Source organism: Eubalaena glacialis, chromosome 12, assembly GCF_028564815.1.
Source record: "Eubalaena glacialis isolate mEubGla1 chromosome 12, mEubGla1.1.hap2.+ XY, whole genome shotgun sequence".
Taxonomy (NCBI): Eukaryota; Metazoa; Chordata; class Mammalia; order Artiodactyla; family Balaenidae; genus Eubalaena; species Eubalaena glacialis.
The window spans coordinates 11,978,064-11,999,281 of record NC_083727.1 but is presented as its reverse complement, the minus strand read 5'-3'; the positions used below and the strand labels follow the sequence as shown (position 1 = coordinate 11,999,281).

Below are 21,218 nucleotides of genomic sequence, written 5' to 3'. Positions count from 1 at the left end.
CCCCAAATATAAAAATAATCATCTTGGGTCTGTTTGTAACCTCCCCTTCACCCTGCCAAGGTGGTGAATACGACCCTCTTCCCCGCCTCTTCCCTCCCCCTCTGCTGAGGCCCCCTAGGATAGACCAGACCCTCTTCACCTAGCCCGCGGGCCCTGCCAGCTGCCTCTGAGCGCGGAGCAGAGTGTAGGCCAGGAATCCTGACCTGGCAGAGGTGGGGCAGCACGGGGTGTCTGTGGCTGGACCTGTACGTGGGCGATCCAGCTTACCTGGAATCCAGCCCATCGTCTGTCTCTCTGCCCATGAGCCTTTCCGGGGAAGCCATTAACCCTTGGTGATCCTTCTGGATTCCCTCTGCTGGGAACATTTGGGGATAATGTCAGATCTTTCTGTAAGTTAGAGACTTTAATGGACTACAGAGTCAATTGAAAAAAAGTCCTTTGTACAATTTATAGATTTTTTTTTTTCTTCCACCAAAGGGAGCGTTTCTGACTTAATTTGCTAGGATGGGACGGCTGACTCCATAGCCGCACTCTGCGGTGATTTACTGATGTGACTTCTCATGCTCCGGACAGCGGACTAGGGTGTCTGTATGAGCACAGCTGAGCACACACTATGCAACCACACCTTTCCGGGCCTAGACTGTCCCTGAGGACAACTGACTGTTTGCCCAGGGCCTACAGCTTTTCATTTTTTTTCCAGCATTCTTTCTAGGGATGGTAGAAATAGTAGAATCTGGTTCTTCTGATTGGTATCCTGGTAGGATGAGCCTCTGCAGACGTGACCCAGCCTGGGCTTCCATCCCCATCAGTGGCCCAGTGGAGAGCTGGTCTGTGTGAGGGAGGGAGAGGAGGACATGGGTGGCAGCTGGGGTCACATACTGTGTATGACCAGTTAACCAAGCAGTATGGGGTACCCTCCCTTCTAGGTCCGTGTCTTGGCTGAGTCCATTACTGACTTCCCCTCTAAGTTAACCTCCTTTTCCTCTAAACCAGGGATTCAAAAGTCGAGCACACTGCAAATGCTGTCATTTACCTTTCAGCATTTCCCTGCGAACTGTTACCCCCAAATTATGCAGCACTTTTCAACCTTTTTTCTTCAGCTGAAAGTGTTTTTGGAGTCCAAGTCAGACAACAGATGCCTTTGACAGAAGAGTTTGCAGTACCCGAGGCCCCTAAGTGAGGACAGGATTGCAAACTGAGCCCGGAAAGATGGGGCAGAGCTCAGCTGCTGATGAGGCGCAGGGCTCCTGATGGGCACTGATATTTCACAGAGTAGCTACGAAACCTCAGTCGTCGTCCTGGAATAGTTCTGGATAATGTGATGTACTTATCCCAACTTGGGTTTCAAAACCCACAGGGAAATTGAAAAGCCTCAGGTAGCAATGCCTTCAAAGAAGAGCAAAGCAAACATCAGAATAGTTATGCTCAGGGGAGCAGATCTTAACTAATCCAGGCCAGGAGGAGCTTCGATGCTGCGGATGAAAAGTATTGAGCCAAATCAAGGTTAAAAGGGTCACCTACGGGATTCCAAGCTTGTTTGAGAAAAAGGCTCAGCCCCCTCCTTCCTCCAGAGAGAATCTGGGGCAGGGCGCTTGGTCATCCTGAGCAGTTTCATTGCCACCCCCAAGAAATGGGGCTCCTGAAAAAGAGACACATTGCAGCCCTAATACAGGGAAGCAGGTGTCCGTATTCACACGTTTAAGACACAGAAACAAAGATAACTCTGTTTTAGATGTCTTTCCCTGCCAACTTTATCAAGGTATAGTTGACAATTAAAAATTATATCTATTTAACGTGTACAACTTGGTTTGATATACGTGTACGTTGTGATGATTATCACGGTCAAGTTAATCAACACACCCATCACCACACATAGTTACTTTTTGTTTGTTTGTTTTTGGTGAGAACACGGAAGAGCGACTTAATTCAGAGGTCCTGAGTGAGATGTTCCTCATCTATAAATGAGATCAAATCACTTTCAAGCAGGGATCAGCCTTAGTGAAAACTTAAAAGCCTGAAAAAAATTTTTGTGGGTCAATATCACTACTTTTTCATAGAGCATAGTTTTAGGGAAATCTGTTTTCATTAAATTTTAAAAATGAATTCATGAAGAAAAGATCTGTTTGATGCTCTCTTATAAAAGGCAAGGCCCCCGATGAACCCAGGGTTCTCAGCATTGATCACTACGAACTGGGAAATACCAGTCTGAGTTTCAAGTTCCAGTGTGTTTTTTGTTCTGCACAAGCACCCACTGTCTGGCTACTGAATCCGCATGCATGCCCAGCCCTGATTTGTGAACATCTGTCTCTTGCTTTAAAAGCAGCATCCCTGGGGATGGAGGGGAGCAGGGATAGCCTAACAGAAGTCACAGTTGTGTGCAGATGTGGGGAGGTGCATTTGCTTCCCTGAGCAGAGATGGCCTCCAGAGGCCGGTGGCTGCATCCCGGGCACGCCTGGGGTGTGTCTGGATTCTCCTGGGGCCAGGAGAGCCCTGACGGCACTGTGGGCAAAGGCAGCTGCAGCAGCAAGCCTGTTTGGCCCGTGCTCTGCCAGGTACCCAGGGAGTGGTCGGCACCGTGCAGACAGCTAGAGAGTAGGAGGATCCTGTGCCGTCAGGTGCTGCCTTCGCACTCGGCACCTGTAGTCTCAGCCGGTCGCATCGTAAGGACCGAATGCCTGATAGTTCTAGGAGAACACCGCCCCCTGGGTTTGTCTTGTATACAGCAAGTGCTCAACAAATCCAAGTTCCCCTTTCTCCGTGGTCCAAATGGCAATTTGAGGGGTTACTTGATGGGCTAGGTAATGCTTCCTCTCTCTCATCAATAAGGAAATTGAAGGTGCAGAAATGAGTCTTGCCCAGCACACGTGGAGGACTGGGGGCAGAGCCAGGGCTAGAACTCGGTTCCTCTCAATCTTGTCTGTGCTTTTCACCTCCATCACCATGCGTACGTGTGAAAATATCCCAACCAAAATAGTCTCTGTTCCTAGAAATTGCTTATCAGATACACCCAGAATTCTACCTTTAGCAGTTCAATTTTATAACTATCGCTAAGAACGGAGGAAATGAAATATAACCGACCAAGTGACTCTTTCAGATATGATCTAAAAACATAGTTACAATTACTCTTCTCCTTTTAGTGGCTCTGCCTTGTTTGATGCCAGGTAATCCTCACAACCTTCCCTAGACAGCAGCTAAGGTGACTTTGTTGTAGCGCTTGAGCACTTCATTATGGTACCTTCAAAAGTACATTTGCCATGAAACTCTCAGCTAACATTTACTTTTCCAACTTAATCTTACCAGAAGCGTTCTCAACATGAATTCTGATTTTCTAAAATGGCAAGATACTTTATTTTTAAAATCTCGTTATTTTAACACTGCATTGTTAGGTGTGATTTTTGACATCCCAGCAAGGCAAAGCTGCAATCTCACCAGCTGCCATTTCACTTATGGTGCATTTTGTCAGATCTTATTTTATACAGTATATGTGAGCTATTAATTTGGATTCTACAGCCCTGGAAACTGTTATTTTTCAGGATTGCAAAATTGCATTGTCTGAGCTTGTGGTGCAAATACCGGTATAGAGATTTCACATAAGTAAGTTTGAGGGTCTCAGTATTATTATCTTGGGCTGTTTGACTGTTAGTGGAGCCAAACCCAGAACACCAGGCGCACAGGTGTGATTCTATTTCCTCTTATCTTGTGAGCTCAGTCCACACACCTTTTACGTGACCATCCTGTGGTGCAGACCCTGGGGACAACATGATCCTCCCAGAAACCGCAAGCAGAATGCTCGCTCTACTGATGGGTAGACCAGTAGTTCTCATGTGAGTCACACAGCAGCATGCCTGGGGCCCCAAAGATTCTGATTCAGTTGGTCCTGCCATGGGTGTTTTTTAATAGCTCCTCCCAAAGAGCAAACGTGTGACCTGGGTTGAAGTCTAGTGCGGAGCAGGAGGAGGAGGAGAGAATGGGGGGTGGTTTGGTCATATTCCCTCGTGCTTCATCGTGAGGCTCATGTCCTAGAAGAGAAGGAAAGCCACCTTTTGGCTGCACTGCTCTGTTTGGCTTTTGCTGTGTCATTAGGCTTCTAGGGCATGACCGAACAGTTTGGAGTTTCTTCAGTAATGAATCATGAGATTTGGTTGTTTCAAACATGTTATGAGACATTTTGATAGGTCAAGTTGCATTCTAATTGGTGCTTTAAGATCCACGTCTGTTTTCTTTTTTTTTTTAATTAATTTAATTTATTTATTTTTGGCTGCATTGGGTCTTCGTTGCTACACGCGGGCTTTCTCTAGTTGTGGCGAGCGGGGGCTACTCTTCATTGCGGGCTTCTCACTGCAGTGGCTTCTCTTGTCGCGGAGCATGGGCTCTAGAGCACAGGCTCAGTAGTTGTGGCGCACGGGCTTAGTCACTCCGCGGCATGTGGAATCTTCCCGGACCAGGGCTCGAACCCGTGTCCCCTGCATTGGCAGGCGGATTCTTAACCACTGTGCCACCAGGGAAGCCCCACGTCTGTTTTCTTGTTCTTTGAAAGTTTACTCTGAATGAACATCTTCTGATAGGCATTACCAGCAATATGCTAGTGTTACAGTTAAGGATAAAAACAAGGGGATAATATGTGTACTTAAGGAGGATCATTAGTGCTTACACATGCTTTAACTGTTTTAGAAGTAAATTACTTCAGATGTCTCTGTGTGTCTAGTTGGAGGGTTAGTATCTGTTACATGGTTGATTTAACTTTTGCACCAAGATTAATGTCAAAATACAGGAGAAGCAATTATATGAAACAGGCCAGCAGTCTGGGAGTTCTCATTGTAGACATCTGCGGGGGCCCCACTCTCACCCCGCGCCTTGAGTTGGGCTCTTTATGTTACTGGGCTTATCCCTCCACCGCCACCATCCCCCTCCAGCCGCCGCCTTTGGCTCGTTCCGTGATTCTGCCTTGGTACACGCTCCTTCCAGGACCAGTTACAATCCGCTCTTCACTGAAGCCTTCCAGACAGCCTGTTCCAACATGACGCTCCCCTTCGTCTAACGTGTGTCACGTTTCTCGTTTGTTCCACACAAGCTCGTGTTGGTTTCCAGTCTGCCGTAGGCTGTGCTTTGCTGTTTCTTGGCAAGTCTTATCTCCTTGTGCAGGGGCTGGTGTCTGTTTCTTTGGAGACAGAGCAGGTCCTCAATTGGTTCCCACCAGGTTGAATTGAAAGTCTAGCCAGAAGATCACTGCTAAGTGTCAGTGTTGTCTGTTTCCATCATATGAAGACACCGTGTTGAGGAAAGGCGGGTGGGGCGTAGAACAGGGAAGGAGAGAAGAAGGGAGGGCAGGTGTCCTACTTTTACTGTGAGGCACTTCAGTGTGTCAGGTGACAGCTTTCGTAACAAGTTGGCCACTGAGGTTGACCAGTGTGCTGTGTGACTTGTTAGTGTTCTGAAATATCCAAGCAAAGAAAATGAATTCAGTGAGAATGAAGAGGTGCTTCTGACTGGTGCAGGTTTCTACCCGAGGCAGCGTGATGGAGATCAGGCATGGAGACATCTAGCTGAAGAAAGGAGAGTTTTAGTTGAGGGACAGAAAGTTGCCAAAGATGGATGGATATCGGTCATTCGTGTTGGGACTAAGCTGCTCTGTTATTCAATAATAACGTCAGTGCAACAGAGGTGGACTCAACACTGAGCACTTGGGGGTGATGACAAAGAAAGGCAGGACCCTGCCCTTGACTGGCTTACAGGCTGATGGGCTGGAACTTGTGTGTGGGAGGAATGGGAAGAAAGAGAAATAAAAAAGATACTTTGTAATCTGATAATGCTCCAGGCAGGTAGAGGCATATAGGAGGAGACACATTTGAGACCTTAAACCACCAGCCTGAGGCAGGAGTGTACAGATGGGTTCTTCCGGAGAAGGCTTTTCATGCTGTGCTTAAATCTGAGCAGGAACTTGCACAGGAGGCTATTCATCCCCGCAGACATTCCCGCTCCTTCTCGTTCTTCAGCCTGTGTGATTCTATTCCCACTACCTGCAATGAGAACCCTCCCTTCCCCCACGTCCTGGGTCTGACACGTCTGCTTCCTGCTGAGAGCCTGCTCAAGTCTCCCCCCTCCGTGAGGGTTCCCACGGAGCCTCACCAGGCTTCCAGTGTCATCTGCTCCCCATCTGTGCCCTCCACTGGGCTCTGCACCCCTTCAGCGTGGGGACCTTATCCTTCCTACACATCCTGCCCTCTACCACCATTCCTAGCTGATGCAGCAGCTCAAACTCTCACTCCTAATGCTGCTACTTGGCCTGAGGCTGCAGAGCTCCAGGGCTGGATTTGGGGGCAGATCTAAGCCCCTTGTGGTCAGGCCATCCTAAAACTGCTGCCCTGCTGCCCCGTTCCTGAGTCTCTCAGGGCCATTTAGTGGGGGAACTGAACTCTGTTAGGCCAGCCATTGAGGGGACAGAGTGGCCCAAATGAGTCTGTCTCTCATTGTGCTCTCACAGAGCCATGACCTTGATTTAGAGCAACCTCAACTGTATTGCAGAGGGTTAGCTCTGTGCCTTATTCTCTAGTCTCAGCACTAAAGAAGCATCTGTCAAACAGCTACTATGAAAGCGAAAAAGCATCATGGGTAAGTACTGAACAAGTGTAAGTTCATATCTTCACGACCAGAACCTTGAATGGTAGCCAGCGTGGTTTGAGATGAATGAAGCCGGATGCCTTAGATAAGTGCCCCGTGAGACTCCTGAGAGGGCACTGGGCGAAGAGAGAGCCCCTGTGTCTTTGGTGGGCTGTTGATAATGATGGAGAACGTCCTGTGCCTCTTGTTCCCTCCCAGAGTGCTGAGCAGATCGCCGCGCTCTGTAGGAGTTATAACGACACCCAGACCAACGGCATGGAAGGACCAAGGGAGAGTCAGGACCCGCCTCCGAGGCCGCTGGCTCGCCACCTCTCGGATGCAGATCGCCTCCGAAAAGTCATCCAGGAGCTCATGGACACAGAGAAGTCCTATGTGAAGGTAACAGAAGATGCTGTCAACAATTTCCTGCTCCCCTCGTGTGACAGCTAGTTGTATGTATGTTGGCAGGGGTCTCCAGGTATCTGCCGGGGACCCTGCCACTCACGAGGGAGATGCCTGCTCCTTGAAGTGGCGAGTTGCTGAAGGCGAGGGCGCGAGAGGACGGAAGAGCTGAGAGGGCTTGCAAAAATGAGATTCCCCGGTCGTTTTGTTACCAAGGTAGCTTTCACTATGGAAACAGATGTTCTGGTTTGTCATTTGCAATCTGTGGGAAGGGGGCCTGTACCGGTTTAGGGAAAGGGGGAACGGAGATCACTTTAGGTGATGAGGAGCCAGGGAACAGCTTGTCTGCAAGCAGCTGCTGGTACGGGCTCCGGAGCGCAGGCGGTCACCGCGCAGGACAGAGCCCCGCGGTGGAGGTGCCGGGCATCTCGCAGGCGTCCCCAGCCATCACACGGAGCAGCGGTCGAACCTTTCACTACCCGGGGAGTTCATTTATTCATCTCAGAGGCTTCAGTTAGTAGTTTGAGAAACATTTTACAAAAATTGCAGGTGCCTGGGAAGACAGAGTTCTTTTGCTTTAAGTATTTGCTGACGGTTTGGAATGGTTTTAAACTCATCTCATCGGCCAATTGCTGGCAGCAGTGTGGGAGCTGAGAATCCAGGCCGGGCCTTGCCTTCACCTGCTGCAGTGGCCTTGGGCGGCTCCCTCCAAGCCCCTCATCTGGGGTCTGAGACAGGGGTGTTCTTGTTCTAGCTCTAACACACTGTGTCCATGAATTAAGCCTTGGTGCGCGCGCACGCACACACGCACACACACACACACACACACACACGCACACACGGCTCTCACCTTCTTTCTCCACAAGACTTATCTGAGCTTCCCCTTTCATTAACATCACTGTCACTTTATCTGAACTTTGCTGAAAGCCTCATTCACAGGCAGCCCAGGAGAATTACCCATAGCCTCTTCTTTTGGTCCCGTAGGGGAGAAAGGAAAACTGCAGAGACGGCAGTTTCATTTCATTTCCCACTGTGTCTTTTCCTGCATCGAATGTGGGGAGATGAAGTGAACATCCAGGGGCTTCTGACAGTGACCTTGCCCAGCAGCTCTGTGCGCTGTGGCCGCTTGATGATGGCCGTGGTGTTCTCACCTGCAGGGTCGAGGGCATAGTTGAGAGCGGAATCCAAGTCCCTTTTTATTTTTGTCACTGCTGTCATTATATTTTGCTGTTAGACACTTTGAACGGGAGGGCCACTGCATCGTGACGCTGGTCTAGGACTGAGATGGATGCTCTGGGCGAAGTGGATACAAAGGGTGGCTCTCCCTTCTCTCTGCGAGAGTCCTGCCCTTTGTCTCCTTGGGGCCCCCATGTTGCGGCTCTGGCTCCGCGGCTCAGCGAGGCCTCCCTCGGTGTGTCACTGCTCCTGGGTGGCAGTGACCGGCTCAGGGAGGGACCACAGCCCACCTCTGCCTCTGACAAAATAACCAGCACCTGGTGCCTATGGTGATTCACACACACACACACACACACCTTTTTCATTTTTTAATTTCTTTTTGTTGCTGACATTCAACATGGACTTTTACTTGTTCTGTAACCTGGACCTCTGCACATGACTTGGCGTTTTCAGCATTCATGTGTTCCCTGAGATAAGATTCGGTGACTTCTCACCTCTCCCTGCTCTGCAGCAGCCGCCGTGGGGTCTGGGGAGGTCGGGAAGGTCAGGGCGGATTTGATTGTGAAGCACTCAGTGTCACAGGCCTGTCCACTTGCTCTCAGGACCTACACCACAAGGTTCTGGAGGCTTCTGGCTTTACCAAGCTCTCCAGAGCTGGATTTCTCCATTGTAAAATGAGGCAGACGTAGTCACCTACTTCTCATAGTTTGGGACTCAAAATTCTTCAGAATAAATGAAACAAGAAAAAGAAATCTTTTCTATCACTAAATTATATCCTGATCCTGGCTTTAAATTATTTTTAAAAAACCTTTATCTAAAGAGTTTTGTAAATACAGTCAACTCCCACTCTTCTGTCCTGTTGGAGCCCAGTTTACTGGAGATTCAAAGATGGCCTAGACTGTAAACATTATGACTGCTCATCTTCAGAAATTTTTTCTTGCGTTTGAGCATGGGAGTTTGAAATTCTGCTCATGCGTCAGCCCCAAAGCTGAAGAGCTCTCCAGATCTTGCCCTGTCCATGTCAGCTCAGGTGTCCATGCTGGAGCTGTCGCCTTGCTCTTTGAGGCAGAGAAGGAAGCCAGGTCGGCCAGCGGATGTGGCCACACCTGACAGAGGTACCTGGCCAGAACTCACTTCTCTGAAGGGAAATGAGTGTTCCTGCTGCAGCAGCCGAAAGAAAGATCCTGGTTCTGCCAATAAGATATTCAAATACACAGAGTAGGTGATCGAGCTATAAAGAAAAATGTGGAATCCAGCTGCTGGTCGCATTGTGTTGTTAACCTCTCTGCATTAGCTGAGCAGGAACCACCACTTTCAGGGCCAAGCGTTTCAACCAGACATAAACTTCATCGTTCCTAATGCGAGTCTGAGCTGCAGCCTGGGCTGCTGGAAACGCTTGGGTATTTTGGAGACTTAAGGGTTAAAGACTCTCTTCTTCTGTCTTTCAGGATCTGAGCTGCCTCTTTGACTTGTACTTGGAGCCACTTCAAAGTGAGACCTTTCTTACCCAAGATGAGGTAAATACCTTTCCTTAGTCCACTGACCCATAGGTTAGTCTCAGTTTGCCTTTTAGCAGACCTAGATTTTATCTACTGATCCCCAAAGAACATTTGAGACTTCAGGATCTTCAGAGAGACCCAAGCGTGGCCTCCTTCAAAGCCATTTATGTGGCCTCCATCCCGTGAAACACAGTGGCAAGAGTTATAAATGACCGTGCCCCTTTTGTAGTAGAATGTGTCCCCCAAATTACTTTTTTTTTTAATTATTTATTTTTATTTATTTATTTATTTATGGCTGTGCTGGGTCTTCATTTCTGTGCGAGGGCTTTCTCCAGTTGCGGCAAGTGGGGGCCACTCTTCATCGCGATGCACGGGCCTCTCACTATCACGGCTTCTCTTGTTGCGGAGCACAGGCTCCAGACGCGCAGGCTCAGTAATTGTGGCTCACGGGCCCAGCTGCTCTGCGGCATGTGGGATCTTCCCAGACCAGGGCTCGAACCCGTGTCCCCTGCATTGGCAGGCAGATTCTCAACCACTGCGCCACCAGGGAAGCCCCCATATTACTTTTTAATACATGACTTTTTAATGTTAAATCACAGTAATTAGTTCTTTCCATTTTCCCCCGTTTGAATTCTGAAAACTTGACATCCACTTCAAATTATTTTAGTATTACAGGGACCGGGGCAGTAAAATTCTCTGTGTATGAGCTATATATCCCCTACTGAATATGCCGTCTTCTTTAAAGGCTTCACTTCTGTCTCCTTCTTGGGGAATGACTTGTGATTCATTTGTGCATCTGGGACTTAGAGTGGTATCTAGGTCTTCATCGCTAATATCCTCTTTTTAAATTCTGATCTTCACGTAGATGGAGTCCCTTTTTGGAAGTTTGCCTGAGATGCTTGAATTCCAAAAGGTATTTCTGGAGACTCTGGAGGATGGGATTTCAGCATCATCTGACTTTAACATACTTGAAACCCCCTCGCAGTTTAGAGTAAGTATTTTAGACTTAGGTTTAAAGCAAAAATAGGTGGGAACAGTGCAGAATTCTCCCTTTGAAGAGAAAGTGTTGTCCCTTGACTATTGAAAAGATAAGTTTAGCGCTCTCATTGCATGGCTTTCCTCTGGCAGGTGGTAAAAGAAGGCTCCACTTCTCCCTAGAGTAAATGCTCTGCAAATCAGACGTCTGGGCAGCACAGCTTTTATGGAGTCTGCCTGCTGTTGACATGCACGCTCCTCACTCAGCTCTACAGAAGGATCTGTAGGGCGATTGCTTCTGAGGCAAGAGCACCTACTGCATCCGATCAGCATCTCTGTGGTCATGTGACACTGGGAGGAAAGCCTAGGTTTTCACTGGTTCTGAGAGAGCCTCCTCTTCTATGGAGCCCTGCCTACAGTGTGGCCATCGGTGACTGGCAAGAGGTCCCTCCAGGGAAGGACAGGCGGAAGGCAGTAGAAAGGGACCAAGGAAGTACATAGCAAGCATCATTCGTTCCAAGTAATGCAGAGTCAGCTTTATTAATTAGTCTCTCAGATTATTTATATCCCACTGTGTCAGATGTATTTTTTATAGAACTTTCTTTCTTGTCCTTGATTGAGCACTGTGTCAATAGGCTCTGCTGCCAGAAACTTTTCAATCAAACTGAAGCTCTTTGATTCAGACGCCTGGGCTGTTCTCCATCTACTGGGCAAATGGGGCCGCCCTGGGCTGCTTTTAGTCAGTGCCTTCCCTGAGGCATTAGTGCTCTGGTGTCCGAAAGACGAATGCCATGGAGACAGCAAAGCGTCAGGCACCATGCCAGAGCCAGCAGACAGACATTGATTAAACCACGCCTGATGTAACTTTTCCTCTTTCCTTCTAGAAACTACTGTTTTCCCTTGGAGGCTCTTTCCTTTATTACGCGGACCACTTTAAACTGTATAGCGGATTCTGTGCTAATCATATTAAAGTACAGAAGGTTCTAGAGAGGGGTAAGTTGCTCATACCTTTTATAGCTATACTTTTGAAATTGTAATTGTTAATAAAATCCCACACGCGGCAACGAAGTTCCCACATGCTGTAACTAAAGACCCAGCGCAGCCAAATAAATAAATAAATATATATATATATATATTTTTTAAAAGAGTAAATTTGTATTCATCAAGTAGGGATAAGTGTCATTTTAATGGATTATGCTCCATTGGTGGCCTTGAAATTGACAAACATTAAGTTTTCAGTTTATTTCAGTGTACTGGTGACAGTGAATGTGTGTACCGAACAGCAGAGATTTTGCTTTGCCATGTGTCACTTTGCTGTTAAATTGCATCTGGATTCTTTTTTCACCAAATGCCTTGCTCTAAAAACTTTTAACCAACCATATAAGGTGCTGGAGGGGGTAGAAAGCAATGTATGCCATTTTCTTTCTTTCTTCCTTTTTTTTAAAAATTAATAATTTATTAATTTATTTTTGGCTGTGTTGGGTCTTCATTGCTGCGCGTGGGCTGTCTAATTGTGGCGAGCGGGGGCTACTCTTTTTTGTGGTGCGCGGGCTTCTCATTGCGGTGGCTTCTCTTGTTGTGGAGCACGGGCTCTTGGCATGCGGGCTTTAGTAGTTGTGGCTCGCGGGCTCTAGAGCGCAGGCTCAGTAGTTGTGGCTCGTGAGCTCAGAGCGCAGGCTCAGTCGTCGTAGAGCACGGGCTTAGTTGCTCCGCGGCATGTGGGATCTTCCCGGACCAGGGCTCGAACCCGTGTACCCTGTATTGGCAGGCGATTCTTAACCATTGCACCACCAGGGAAGTCCCTTCTTTCCTTCCTGTTAACCTTCTTCTTGAGCCCGAGGATCCACTGCAAAAAACCACCACCAAACAACAAGCACCAAACTCACAAGAAGTGTGTTAACTAAAATTAAAGCCTCTTTGGTGAAACGGGTGCTTATCACAGGCCATATTCTGTCTCTGAAGTACCTTTCATCTCTTCACATTGTTATCATCTTATTTTATTGACTTTAATTGAAGATTTTTTTTTTTGTGAAGTCCAAGTGGACCTGGGTGACCAACCTGCATTGCTGTTCCCCTTCATGTCAACAGCAAACATTACTCTGTGGAGCTAGCGAGATGCCTGAGCTTTGGCCGCCGACTTGCAGTGGGTCAGCTTGGGGGCAGGTGGCCAACACACTGATCTGCCTGGGCTTTCAGTGACGGGCCGGCCAGTCAGCCCATCCTGGGAAGCGCATTCAGAGATTTGATGGCAGCAGTGACCTTCTCCAGGTGTAGGAGTGTTGGAGGGAGTTTTTGTGCCATAGTCACCATCACTGTTGTCATCAACCCAGTGTTCGAGCTATTCCTGTAATAACCTGTTGACAAAAATAATCAATAAACAATCTATAATAGGAATAGAAAAGAGTTTTATTTGAGCCAGACTGAGGAGTATAGCCCAGCAGACAGCTTCTCTGATTACTCTGAGGATCTGCTCTGGAGAAGCAGGGTTGTCAGCACAGTTTCATGTCTTGTCAGAACAAAGAACATCAAACAAGTCAGGGATACATTCCTTCAAGATTTCAGGAAAACCAGATCAGCATGTACACAGCCAGTCGGTATGGCCTTGGCACCTGGGAGGGAAGTCTTATCATGGAAGGAGGACGAGCATTTGCATCCCAGGAAGGGAGGCATTTAATCTTTAATTTTAACATGGACATTCTTTACTTCTGGTCAGTGCACCCTTTTCTTTAATAATTAAAGCAGATGTACAGTGTATGTTTGATGGGCCACAAGCAGGCTGTTTTTAGTTACACTAAATTCAAGTTAACTCGTGTATAAGCCAGAATGACTTCCCCAGACCTCAATATGTGAACATTTCTTTTATCACACCCTAAACTAGCAATGCTCAACTGGGGTTTTGTTATTACCAAAGGCTTCTTTCAGTCATCACACACCTCTTTAGGTATGAGATTAGAATTCTCGGATTTGTCTCTTTCAGAAGATATTTTTCTGTCCCATTCTTTGGAATTCTCATTTCTGGGGCAGAGATGAGAGGAGGTCTTTAAGCTCAAGGTCATGAGCAGCAGTAATTCAGTCTGCACGGAGAACATCAAACAAATACAGGTCCCCAGGGGTTGTTCCTGTTCTGCATGGGTGCTACAGTGGAAGGCGTCTTACGAAAATATATGTAATCCTATTTAAGGTCACCTGAACTGTCTCCAGGGAAGGTCACCACGCTACCTGCATTTTCTCAAGTGTACCTGGAAATAGGATCTGAACCTACTGAAGCTTAAACTGTTATAAATTCCCAGGATAAAAAGTGACTTCCCCAGGACTTGAATGCCTTCTTCAGAGTTAAGGTTGGCCTCGTGTAGTTCACTCCTGTTATGATTTGCCCAGTGAATCAGGGCTGTCTTGCATGACGGTGGCAAGTGTTTGAGGGGATTCTGTACTGGAACTTTTTTAGTTGTGTCAACAGGGAAGTAGGAGCCAAGCTACATTCCAAGCCCTTTCTATCTGTCATCAAATGCTCCTTAATGGCATTGCCAGAAAGAATCCGGAGTTTGCTCTTCCGTGTTTCTTTTTCAGAACTGGGGAATGGCCTCTCTGTACTGTCGTGGAGGGAGCGTAGGGTTCATCCAGACACCGATGGTGTTTAGCCAGGTCCACTGATGCAGTTCTGCCATTTGGTTTAAATCCTAGAACAGGCTCAAGTTGAAAAAGGGAAGTCTTGGAGTGCTTCAGGTCAACAAGACAGAGCCCAATCTGTCTTCTCTAGTTCTTTAAACCAGAAAGAACTAGTTTCCTCCCATGAACACCTTCTTATCGACAGTGTAGTAAATTAAAAGCATACCAATGGTTTGCTCAGTTCCTTCTTTGCCACAAAGATGAAGGATCATCTCACCATCCACTTTGTCTAGTAGCCACATTCAAAATGGTACTGCATCTCCTACAAGTTATATTTTGCCTTTGTACAAAACCCCAAATAAAGATTTGTTTTCATCCAAATTGACTGAATTCCGACAGCTGGTCAACCAGTGCCAGCAGGTGGAATCCAAAGCAACAGCTGGGGTGTCCACTGGCACCCTCAAAACTGAAAGCACTTGGGTTCACGTGTGTACCTTCGTGACATGGAACAGAGAGGTGGTTTTCACTGCCCAGAGGGGTCTGAATCTGGTGGAAGGTTTAGATTGCTTGGAACTGTAGAGATGGAGGCTGCAGTGCTTATCAACTTATTTTTAAAGGAAAAAAAGCTTGCTTTACAGATAGCCCTCAAGCGAATAGAGTAAGAAACAATTTGTGCTAGGTCAGTGAAAAAAAAATACTAGTTTGTTTTGCTGTATGAATCTTTTGGGGGGTATGGCATAGGGTTTGGATACACTGTTCTGTGGCTTTATGAATTGTTTGAAACTCACTTTTTCGGCACCTATACCAGTCTCTCTCATGGGTGTGCATGTGAATGCGCCTTTAACGTCAGACACTCCTGCATTTTGACTCGATGTTCCTTTTTGGTGTGTGGCTGGGACTCTTCTGGCAGCCTAGTAAGCTCCCTTAAGCTCTCATGGGATTCATCACAGAGCGGCGGTGCTGAATCCACCTTGACAGCCGACCCGCGGGTGCATCTGGGTTTTTCTTGAAGGATGTCATTCGGAGGACTGTAGAGGTGGATTGTCTGTAATTCCATTAAAACCTACATGAAGTAGAGTTTAATTCATCCTCTTGTGCTCTTCTAAGGGTCTTTTAATGCATCTGTTTGTAGCTAAAACTGATAAAGCCTTCAAGGCTTTCCTGGACGCCCGGAACCCCACCAAGCAGCACTCCTCCACGCTGGAGTCTTACCTCATCAAGCCCGTCCAGAGGGTCCTCAAGTACCCACTGCTGCTCAAGGAGCTCGTGTCCCTGACAGACCACGAGAGCGAAGAGCACCATCACCTGACAGGTGAGAAGCGAGCGGCCCAGGTCGTGGCGGGGCCGCCGCCACCCGCCAGCCCGCGAGCTCCCCTCCTCCCCGGCTTGCTTTCACGTTCTGGAACATTTGTCGTCAGTACTGTGATTGTTCACCTTAGGCATCATTGTAGTGTGTGAAAATAGCTAGGTAGTATGGCCATCCCTGTAGGTGGGCAAACTATCTTGGCAAAAATTCTCTCACTGGAATAGCCTCTGGAGAGATGTGTCCATTTTCATTTTTCAAAGAAGATAATTTAAGCTCAGTGAGTTGAAATAAATTACTTTGAGGTCACGTGGTTAACAAACAAACAGTGCTGCCAGGACCAAAACCCCCGGCCTGTTTTCCTGCAACTTTGTGAAGTTTTGTGTTGTTTGCTGCCCAAGTGTGGCTGATCAAATATGTTGTGTGAGGCTCCACCTTGTGGACGGCTCTGAGCAGAGCCTGACTCTGAAACCAACTCCCGAGGACCCGTGAAGCTTTACGGCTGACGCGGAGGTGTCTTCTTTTGTAACCTCAGAAATTATTGGCCTAAGATACGAATTTGTCAGATACACAAAGCCCCTCACTTTGATAGTAAATAGAGTATCCGTTAAAGAGCTGCTGTTTGGATTGCAGAGAAAGAGTGATTTGTTCTCCACATGTCAAAGCTAGGAGGTCCAGTTACGGTACCTGTAGTAAAGCACGTGGAGAGGGAAACAAACTTATTAATAAATACTAGTATTACTGAATAGCAAACACCAAGAAGAGTGTAAATGAAACTAGCTGTTTTTCTGTGACAAGCATACTTTTTGTATCATAAGTAATGAGGATAATTTTTTTTGTATGAAAGTTAAAGCTTATACATAAATGATACAAATTATGATTAGCATTCAAATACTGTGTGAATAGTTCACTTTGCATTAAGATGATCTCTAAAAGGGGTCTGTTAAAAAACTGCCTTCCCATCGTCCCTCCAGACTGAATTAAAATACCAAATCAGAAGAACAAAGTATGAAAAATAGTGAATTTGGAGGTGACTTGAAATTTTCTTTTTGCCTTTGATGAAATCATTTTGTCCCACGCATAAATACAAACAATTGCTCTGGCAACTGGGCATTTACAGAGGCTCTTGCAAGTTCTTGTTAAGAAAATTGTCATTGATCACTATTCCAGTAAGTGGTCCAGGAGGAGAGGCAAACTTTAAAAGCAGGTATCCTGTGGCCAGTCAGCCTCGGATTTTAATTCTGGCTCCACTCCTTACGTCTGTCTTTGGAAGTCTGGCAAAAAACTGAACCCCTCTGCACCTGAGTTTTCTCATCTGTAAAATGGGATTGATAACAGGTCCTGCAGTCATCGAGTTACTGTGGGGATTAAATGAGATGCTTCACGTAAATCGCCTAATAGAACATGCCAAATAGGAAGTGCTCAATAAATAGCTGTTATTATTAGTGATACTTTTTACTTGTACTCCGCCTCATTTCAAAGAGAATTTGAGGTGGAAGATAATTCTACTGTTCTTCATGATGATAACTAGATTACCATGGGCTCTTTGCATCATACCTGAATGATGCTGCTCTTAGTAAGAAGTGGTCTCGGATTCTGCCTTGAATCTTGAGCTTTTTCATTATTGCTGTTGGGTAGGATTTCAAACACACCAAAATTATAAAATAAATATGATTGCATATTTTGCAGAAGCACTAAAGGCAATGGAAAAAGTAGCAAGCCACATCAACGAGATGCAGAAGATATATGAGGATTACGGGACGGTGTTTGACCAGCTGGTAGCAGAGCAGAGCGGAACAGAGGAGGAGGTCAGTAGGACTTGCGGATTCCGAGAGGCTGGATGCCTGTGACCACTGGGTCTGGAGGTGACCTCCAGACCAGGTCATGCTGTTAGGGATTTCCTGCAGGAGAAAATGCCTAGAATTTTCTTTTTGATCTTAATGCTTATAACAAGCCTCACAACTTAGGTATAAATGTAACATAAAATTGATTACATTGGTTTAAAAATATAACCTTATGTCCTGTTAGTATCGTATTAAAAAAAGAAGAAATATCACTGAGCTCGTATCTGTAACCTCTTCCTCCTTTCCCGTGGAGTGTGAGGTTAGGACAGATCCCAGAGGCCGGAACATAAATGGAGAGCTGGCTGGCGGGGCTAGGATGGATAAAGGAAGGCAGTGGCAGTCAGCATGGGGAGAGAATTAAGGGCTTTTCCTTTGTGTTCTTTTCTAACCTCAAATATCGGTGGCTACCTCCTTACTTATAAAAGTAGTTTAAGTGGAACTTGACAATTTCTCTATTTTTCTTCTCTGGCTGGATTACTAAATTTAGAATTTTGAGCTTTAAAAAGCCTACATATAAGAAGCAATATAATTTAAGTAGAAAAAGGCAAGAACAGAAAACAGCTGGAGTTTAGTTTTTTTTATTATTACAATCAGTTTCAACGTTGGTACCTCTTTTATTAGCAGGCCTAGTGTGCTTTTGGGATTAGAGGCGGTGAGCGTACTAGGTCTTGGATGAAATGTTAACAAAGGCACTTGGGATGAACCTTGACACTGGGGTGGAAGGAATGCCATCCCACGGGGCAGGAGGCATGTCTCACCCACAAACGATGTGTGCATTGGAGCAAATGCCTTCGCGTTTATGTTATTTTTCAAACGGTTTGATGCTTAGCTCGTATTTTCAAAACCGCCACTATTTAAGGCCCCATGTTTACAGGAACCATAAAAATCAAAGTGAACGTACTTGTGTTTTAGCAATGACCATACATGTGTGATCCCTCTCTCATATGAGACGGCCTCCCCCCAGGGTTTCCACGTCTTCTTGATCTCCTGTTTTTGCCATGTAGGTCACAGAACTTTCAATGGGGGAACTTCTGATGCACTCTACAGTGTCCTGGTTGAATCCATTTCTGTCTCTAGGAAAAGCCAGAAAGGACCTCGAGCTCACAGTATTCGGTTAGTACTCCATTCAAAAGAATGTAAACTTAAAAGAGGCTGTCAAGAATGAAGAACCTGCTAAACCCAGCTAACTCCTGATTTCCAGAAGGACTTAGAATCATTGCTCTAATGGCTTTGACTTAACGTGGACAGCTTCCAACTCTTTGGAACTCTTGCCCTAGATACTCATGATCTCCTCCCTTCTGCTGCTTGGCTTAGTGGATCTCACCACGTGTTACAGGAACAGATCTTCCCGAGGCTATTTTGAAACCTGCTGTCTTAGTAGTTTGCTGCACTTCAAAATGTCCTAATTCTCCCGGACAGCCGGGAGAGTGGGTATAGACCGTGTATTCTCACTGAGACGAACACCATGTCCTCAGCTTTCAATAAAACAAAACAGGAATTCAGAAAACAAAATGCCAGGATCTCCTTCAGATAATGGCTTTTAACTTAGCAGGTACTTGTGCGTAATTCAAATATGAACGGAAGGAAGTACCATTTATTCACTCATGTCAGCATCGTGGGATCTTGTAGAGCTTTGTTCTATTAAAATATTCAGCTACAGTTCAACCTTGGGAGAGTTTGTATTAAATAATGAAAGACTTTTCTTTCTCTTTTCCTTTCTTTAGTTTTTAAGAGAGCCGTCATATTGGTTTATAAAGAAAACTGCAAACTGAAAAAGAAATTGGTAAGACATGAATTAATTTTAATTAAAGCTATCTTTTCATGCCTGTATCTTCCTATTGTTGAACTGGGAAGCCTGCTAAGGATCAAGGCCTCACTGAGTGATGCGACTTATTCCGTAGGTAACTAACTAAATCAGATACTCAAGGTGTTTCTTATCCTCCCCACCAAAGACGTCTATTTTAAAAGAAGAAGTAGACAAATACCCATGCTGGGCCCTACAGAGAAAACCAGCTTTTCTATCCCTAAAAATGGTCCATGTTTTCTCCATACACCTGAGTCTGTGTAATTTTGGGTTTTTTTTAGAGGTAACATGGGGTTGTGGAAGGCTTGTCATTTTTGCTTAAAGATCTAGAACTTTCTGCTTCCCAAAACATGACTCTGCCCTGTCCCCAGTCTGGGAGCTCCCTGAGAGCTGGGAGCACACCCGACCTGATTCCCTTTTGCACCCTGAGCCCCACACGGCGGCAGGTCTGCACCAGGGTGAGCTCACAGCTTCTGTCGTGCGCGCACGTGCCCGCGGGAGCGAGCTTGCTTTAACACTGTTCTTGGTGGGCTTTCACGTTGCAGCCGTCGAACTCCCGGCCGGCACACAACTCTGCTGACCTGGATCCGTTTAAGTTTCGCTGGTTGATCCCCATATCCGCGCTTCAAGTCAGACTGGGGAATACAGCAGGTAATTGTTGTGTGTCGCACAAGTGCCAGAAAAAGCATTTTAAGGGACTTTTTAAACTGTGGAATAAAAAAGTAGGAAAGAACCTGGGGATAGTTTTTGGTATTTTATTTTATAGGCAAGGAAAATGAGGACGAGAGAGATTGTTGAGATGTTTCTTTACAGATTTTGGAGAAAGTGAATGCCAGCGGATGGCTTTTCTTTGCCAAATATCTCTCTTTATTGTTTCCTTATTTTCACTGTCGATGGTTTTCAACGTTTTTCTTCTAATATCCTAATATCTAATATTTCTAATTATTTTAATAATTTTAGGGATAATATCTATCTCTAAAATTTGTTAAAGAAACAAAGGTCCACACATTTTGATACACCAGAAAATTTCTTAAGATTAAGCTTTATTACAGGTGATATAAAAAAAAGAAAAAACATCTTCCACTGTGGAAAATGTTGAGAGATCCTTTTAGAATAACCCTGGTTCTGGTGGCAGGGCCTCTGGTTAAGCAACGGAACAGCAGGCTGAGGCCCGCGGTGACGTTCTGGGTCCCTGTTCAGTGTCTGTTGGAAGTGCTCATGTTTCCTGGACCATGACTGAGTTTGGGGCTGGCCTCCTTTACCTCAAGGGTCTGAGCACATCCTACTGTTCCTTCTAAGGAATGGGGTTGAAAAATGGGATCCATTTAACCTCTGCCAGAGAGATGGAATCCAGGGTCGGGCGAAAGCACTAAGATGGATGGGAAACCTCAGCAGGGAGTGTACAAAGTAACTAAAAGGTATTTAACTTCTTGTAACTATTTGTGAAAGTCATACATAGAAGGAGCCAGAGAAGAAAATGATGAGAGTCAGGATGGGGAGTATTTAACTCTTTAAAAAGTTACTAAATTGTGGCTTTTAAGCTTCACAAGTGCCCTTTACCACAGCATCTTTGGCAAAGTTGCAGCCCCTTGTTTCTTTTTACACAGGGACAGAAAATAACTCCTTATGGGAGCTGATCCACACAAAGTCAGAAATAGAAGGACGGCCAGAAACCATCTTTCAGTTGTGCTGCAGGTATTACTGACTTCCAAAAATTAAAGCCAATGGGCATAAGACAGAATTATGTTCTCTTAAAAGTGGGTTTATTTTTAGTGCCCTCCTAAATTTTGATGACTTCAGGATCACACCCACCCTCTCCAAACTGGCAACTGTGGCTCTAGGAGAATAATATACATTGATTAAATATACATCAAATCTTAGTGCTTGAAGGAAGTTCAAAAACGATCAATTCTCGCTCCTTTTGTAAATGACGAGAGACCGAGGCACACAGAGGCTGGGTGACTTGCTGTCAGTCTGTCCTGAGAGCAGTCACATGCCACGGGAGGACTAG

General features: G+C 46.0%; 1 protein-coding gene across 6 annotated transcripts in view; it reads left to right on the top strand.

Annotated features, from left to right (window-relative positions):
• The window catches only part of TIAM2 (TIAM Rac1 associated GEF 2), a 228,390-nt gene that overhangs the window by 204,787 nt on the left and 2,385 nt on the right, over nucleotides 1-21,218 (top strand). For all 6 annotated transcript variants that reach the window (XM_061207503.1, XM_061207507.1, XM_061207502.1 and 3 more), the window contains 10 exons: nucleotides 6,818-6,997; nucleotides 9,625-9,693; nucleotides 10,541-10,666; nucleotides 11,535-11,643; nucleotides 15,389-15,568; nucleotides 17,249-17,367; nucleotides 18,408-18,516; nucleotides 19,128-19,186; nucleotides 19,753-19,858; nucleotides 20,815-20,902. In XM_061207503.1, the coding sequence (XP_061063486.1) occupies nucleotides 6,818-6,997; nucleotides 9,625-9,693; nucleotides 10,541-10,666; nucleotides 11,535-11,643; nucleotides 15,389-15,568; nucleotides 17,249-17,367; nucleotides 18,408-18,516; nucleotides 19,128-19,186; nucleotides 19,753-19,858; nucleotides 20,815-20,902 (1,145 nt within the window). The remainder of the gene's footprint in view (nucleotides 1-6,817; nucleotides 6,998-9,624; nucleotides 9,694-10,540; nucleotides 10,667-11,534; nucleotides 11,644-15,388; nucleotides 15,569-17,248; nucleotides 17,368-18,407; nucleotides 18,517-19,127; nucleotides 19,187-19,752; nucleotides 19,859-20,814; nucleotides 20,903-21,218) is intronic.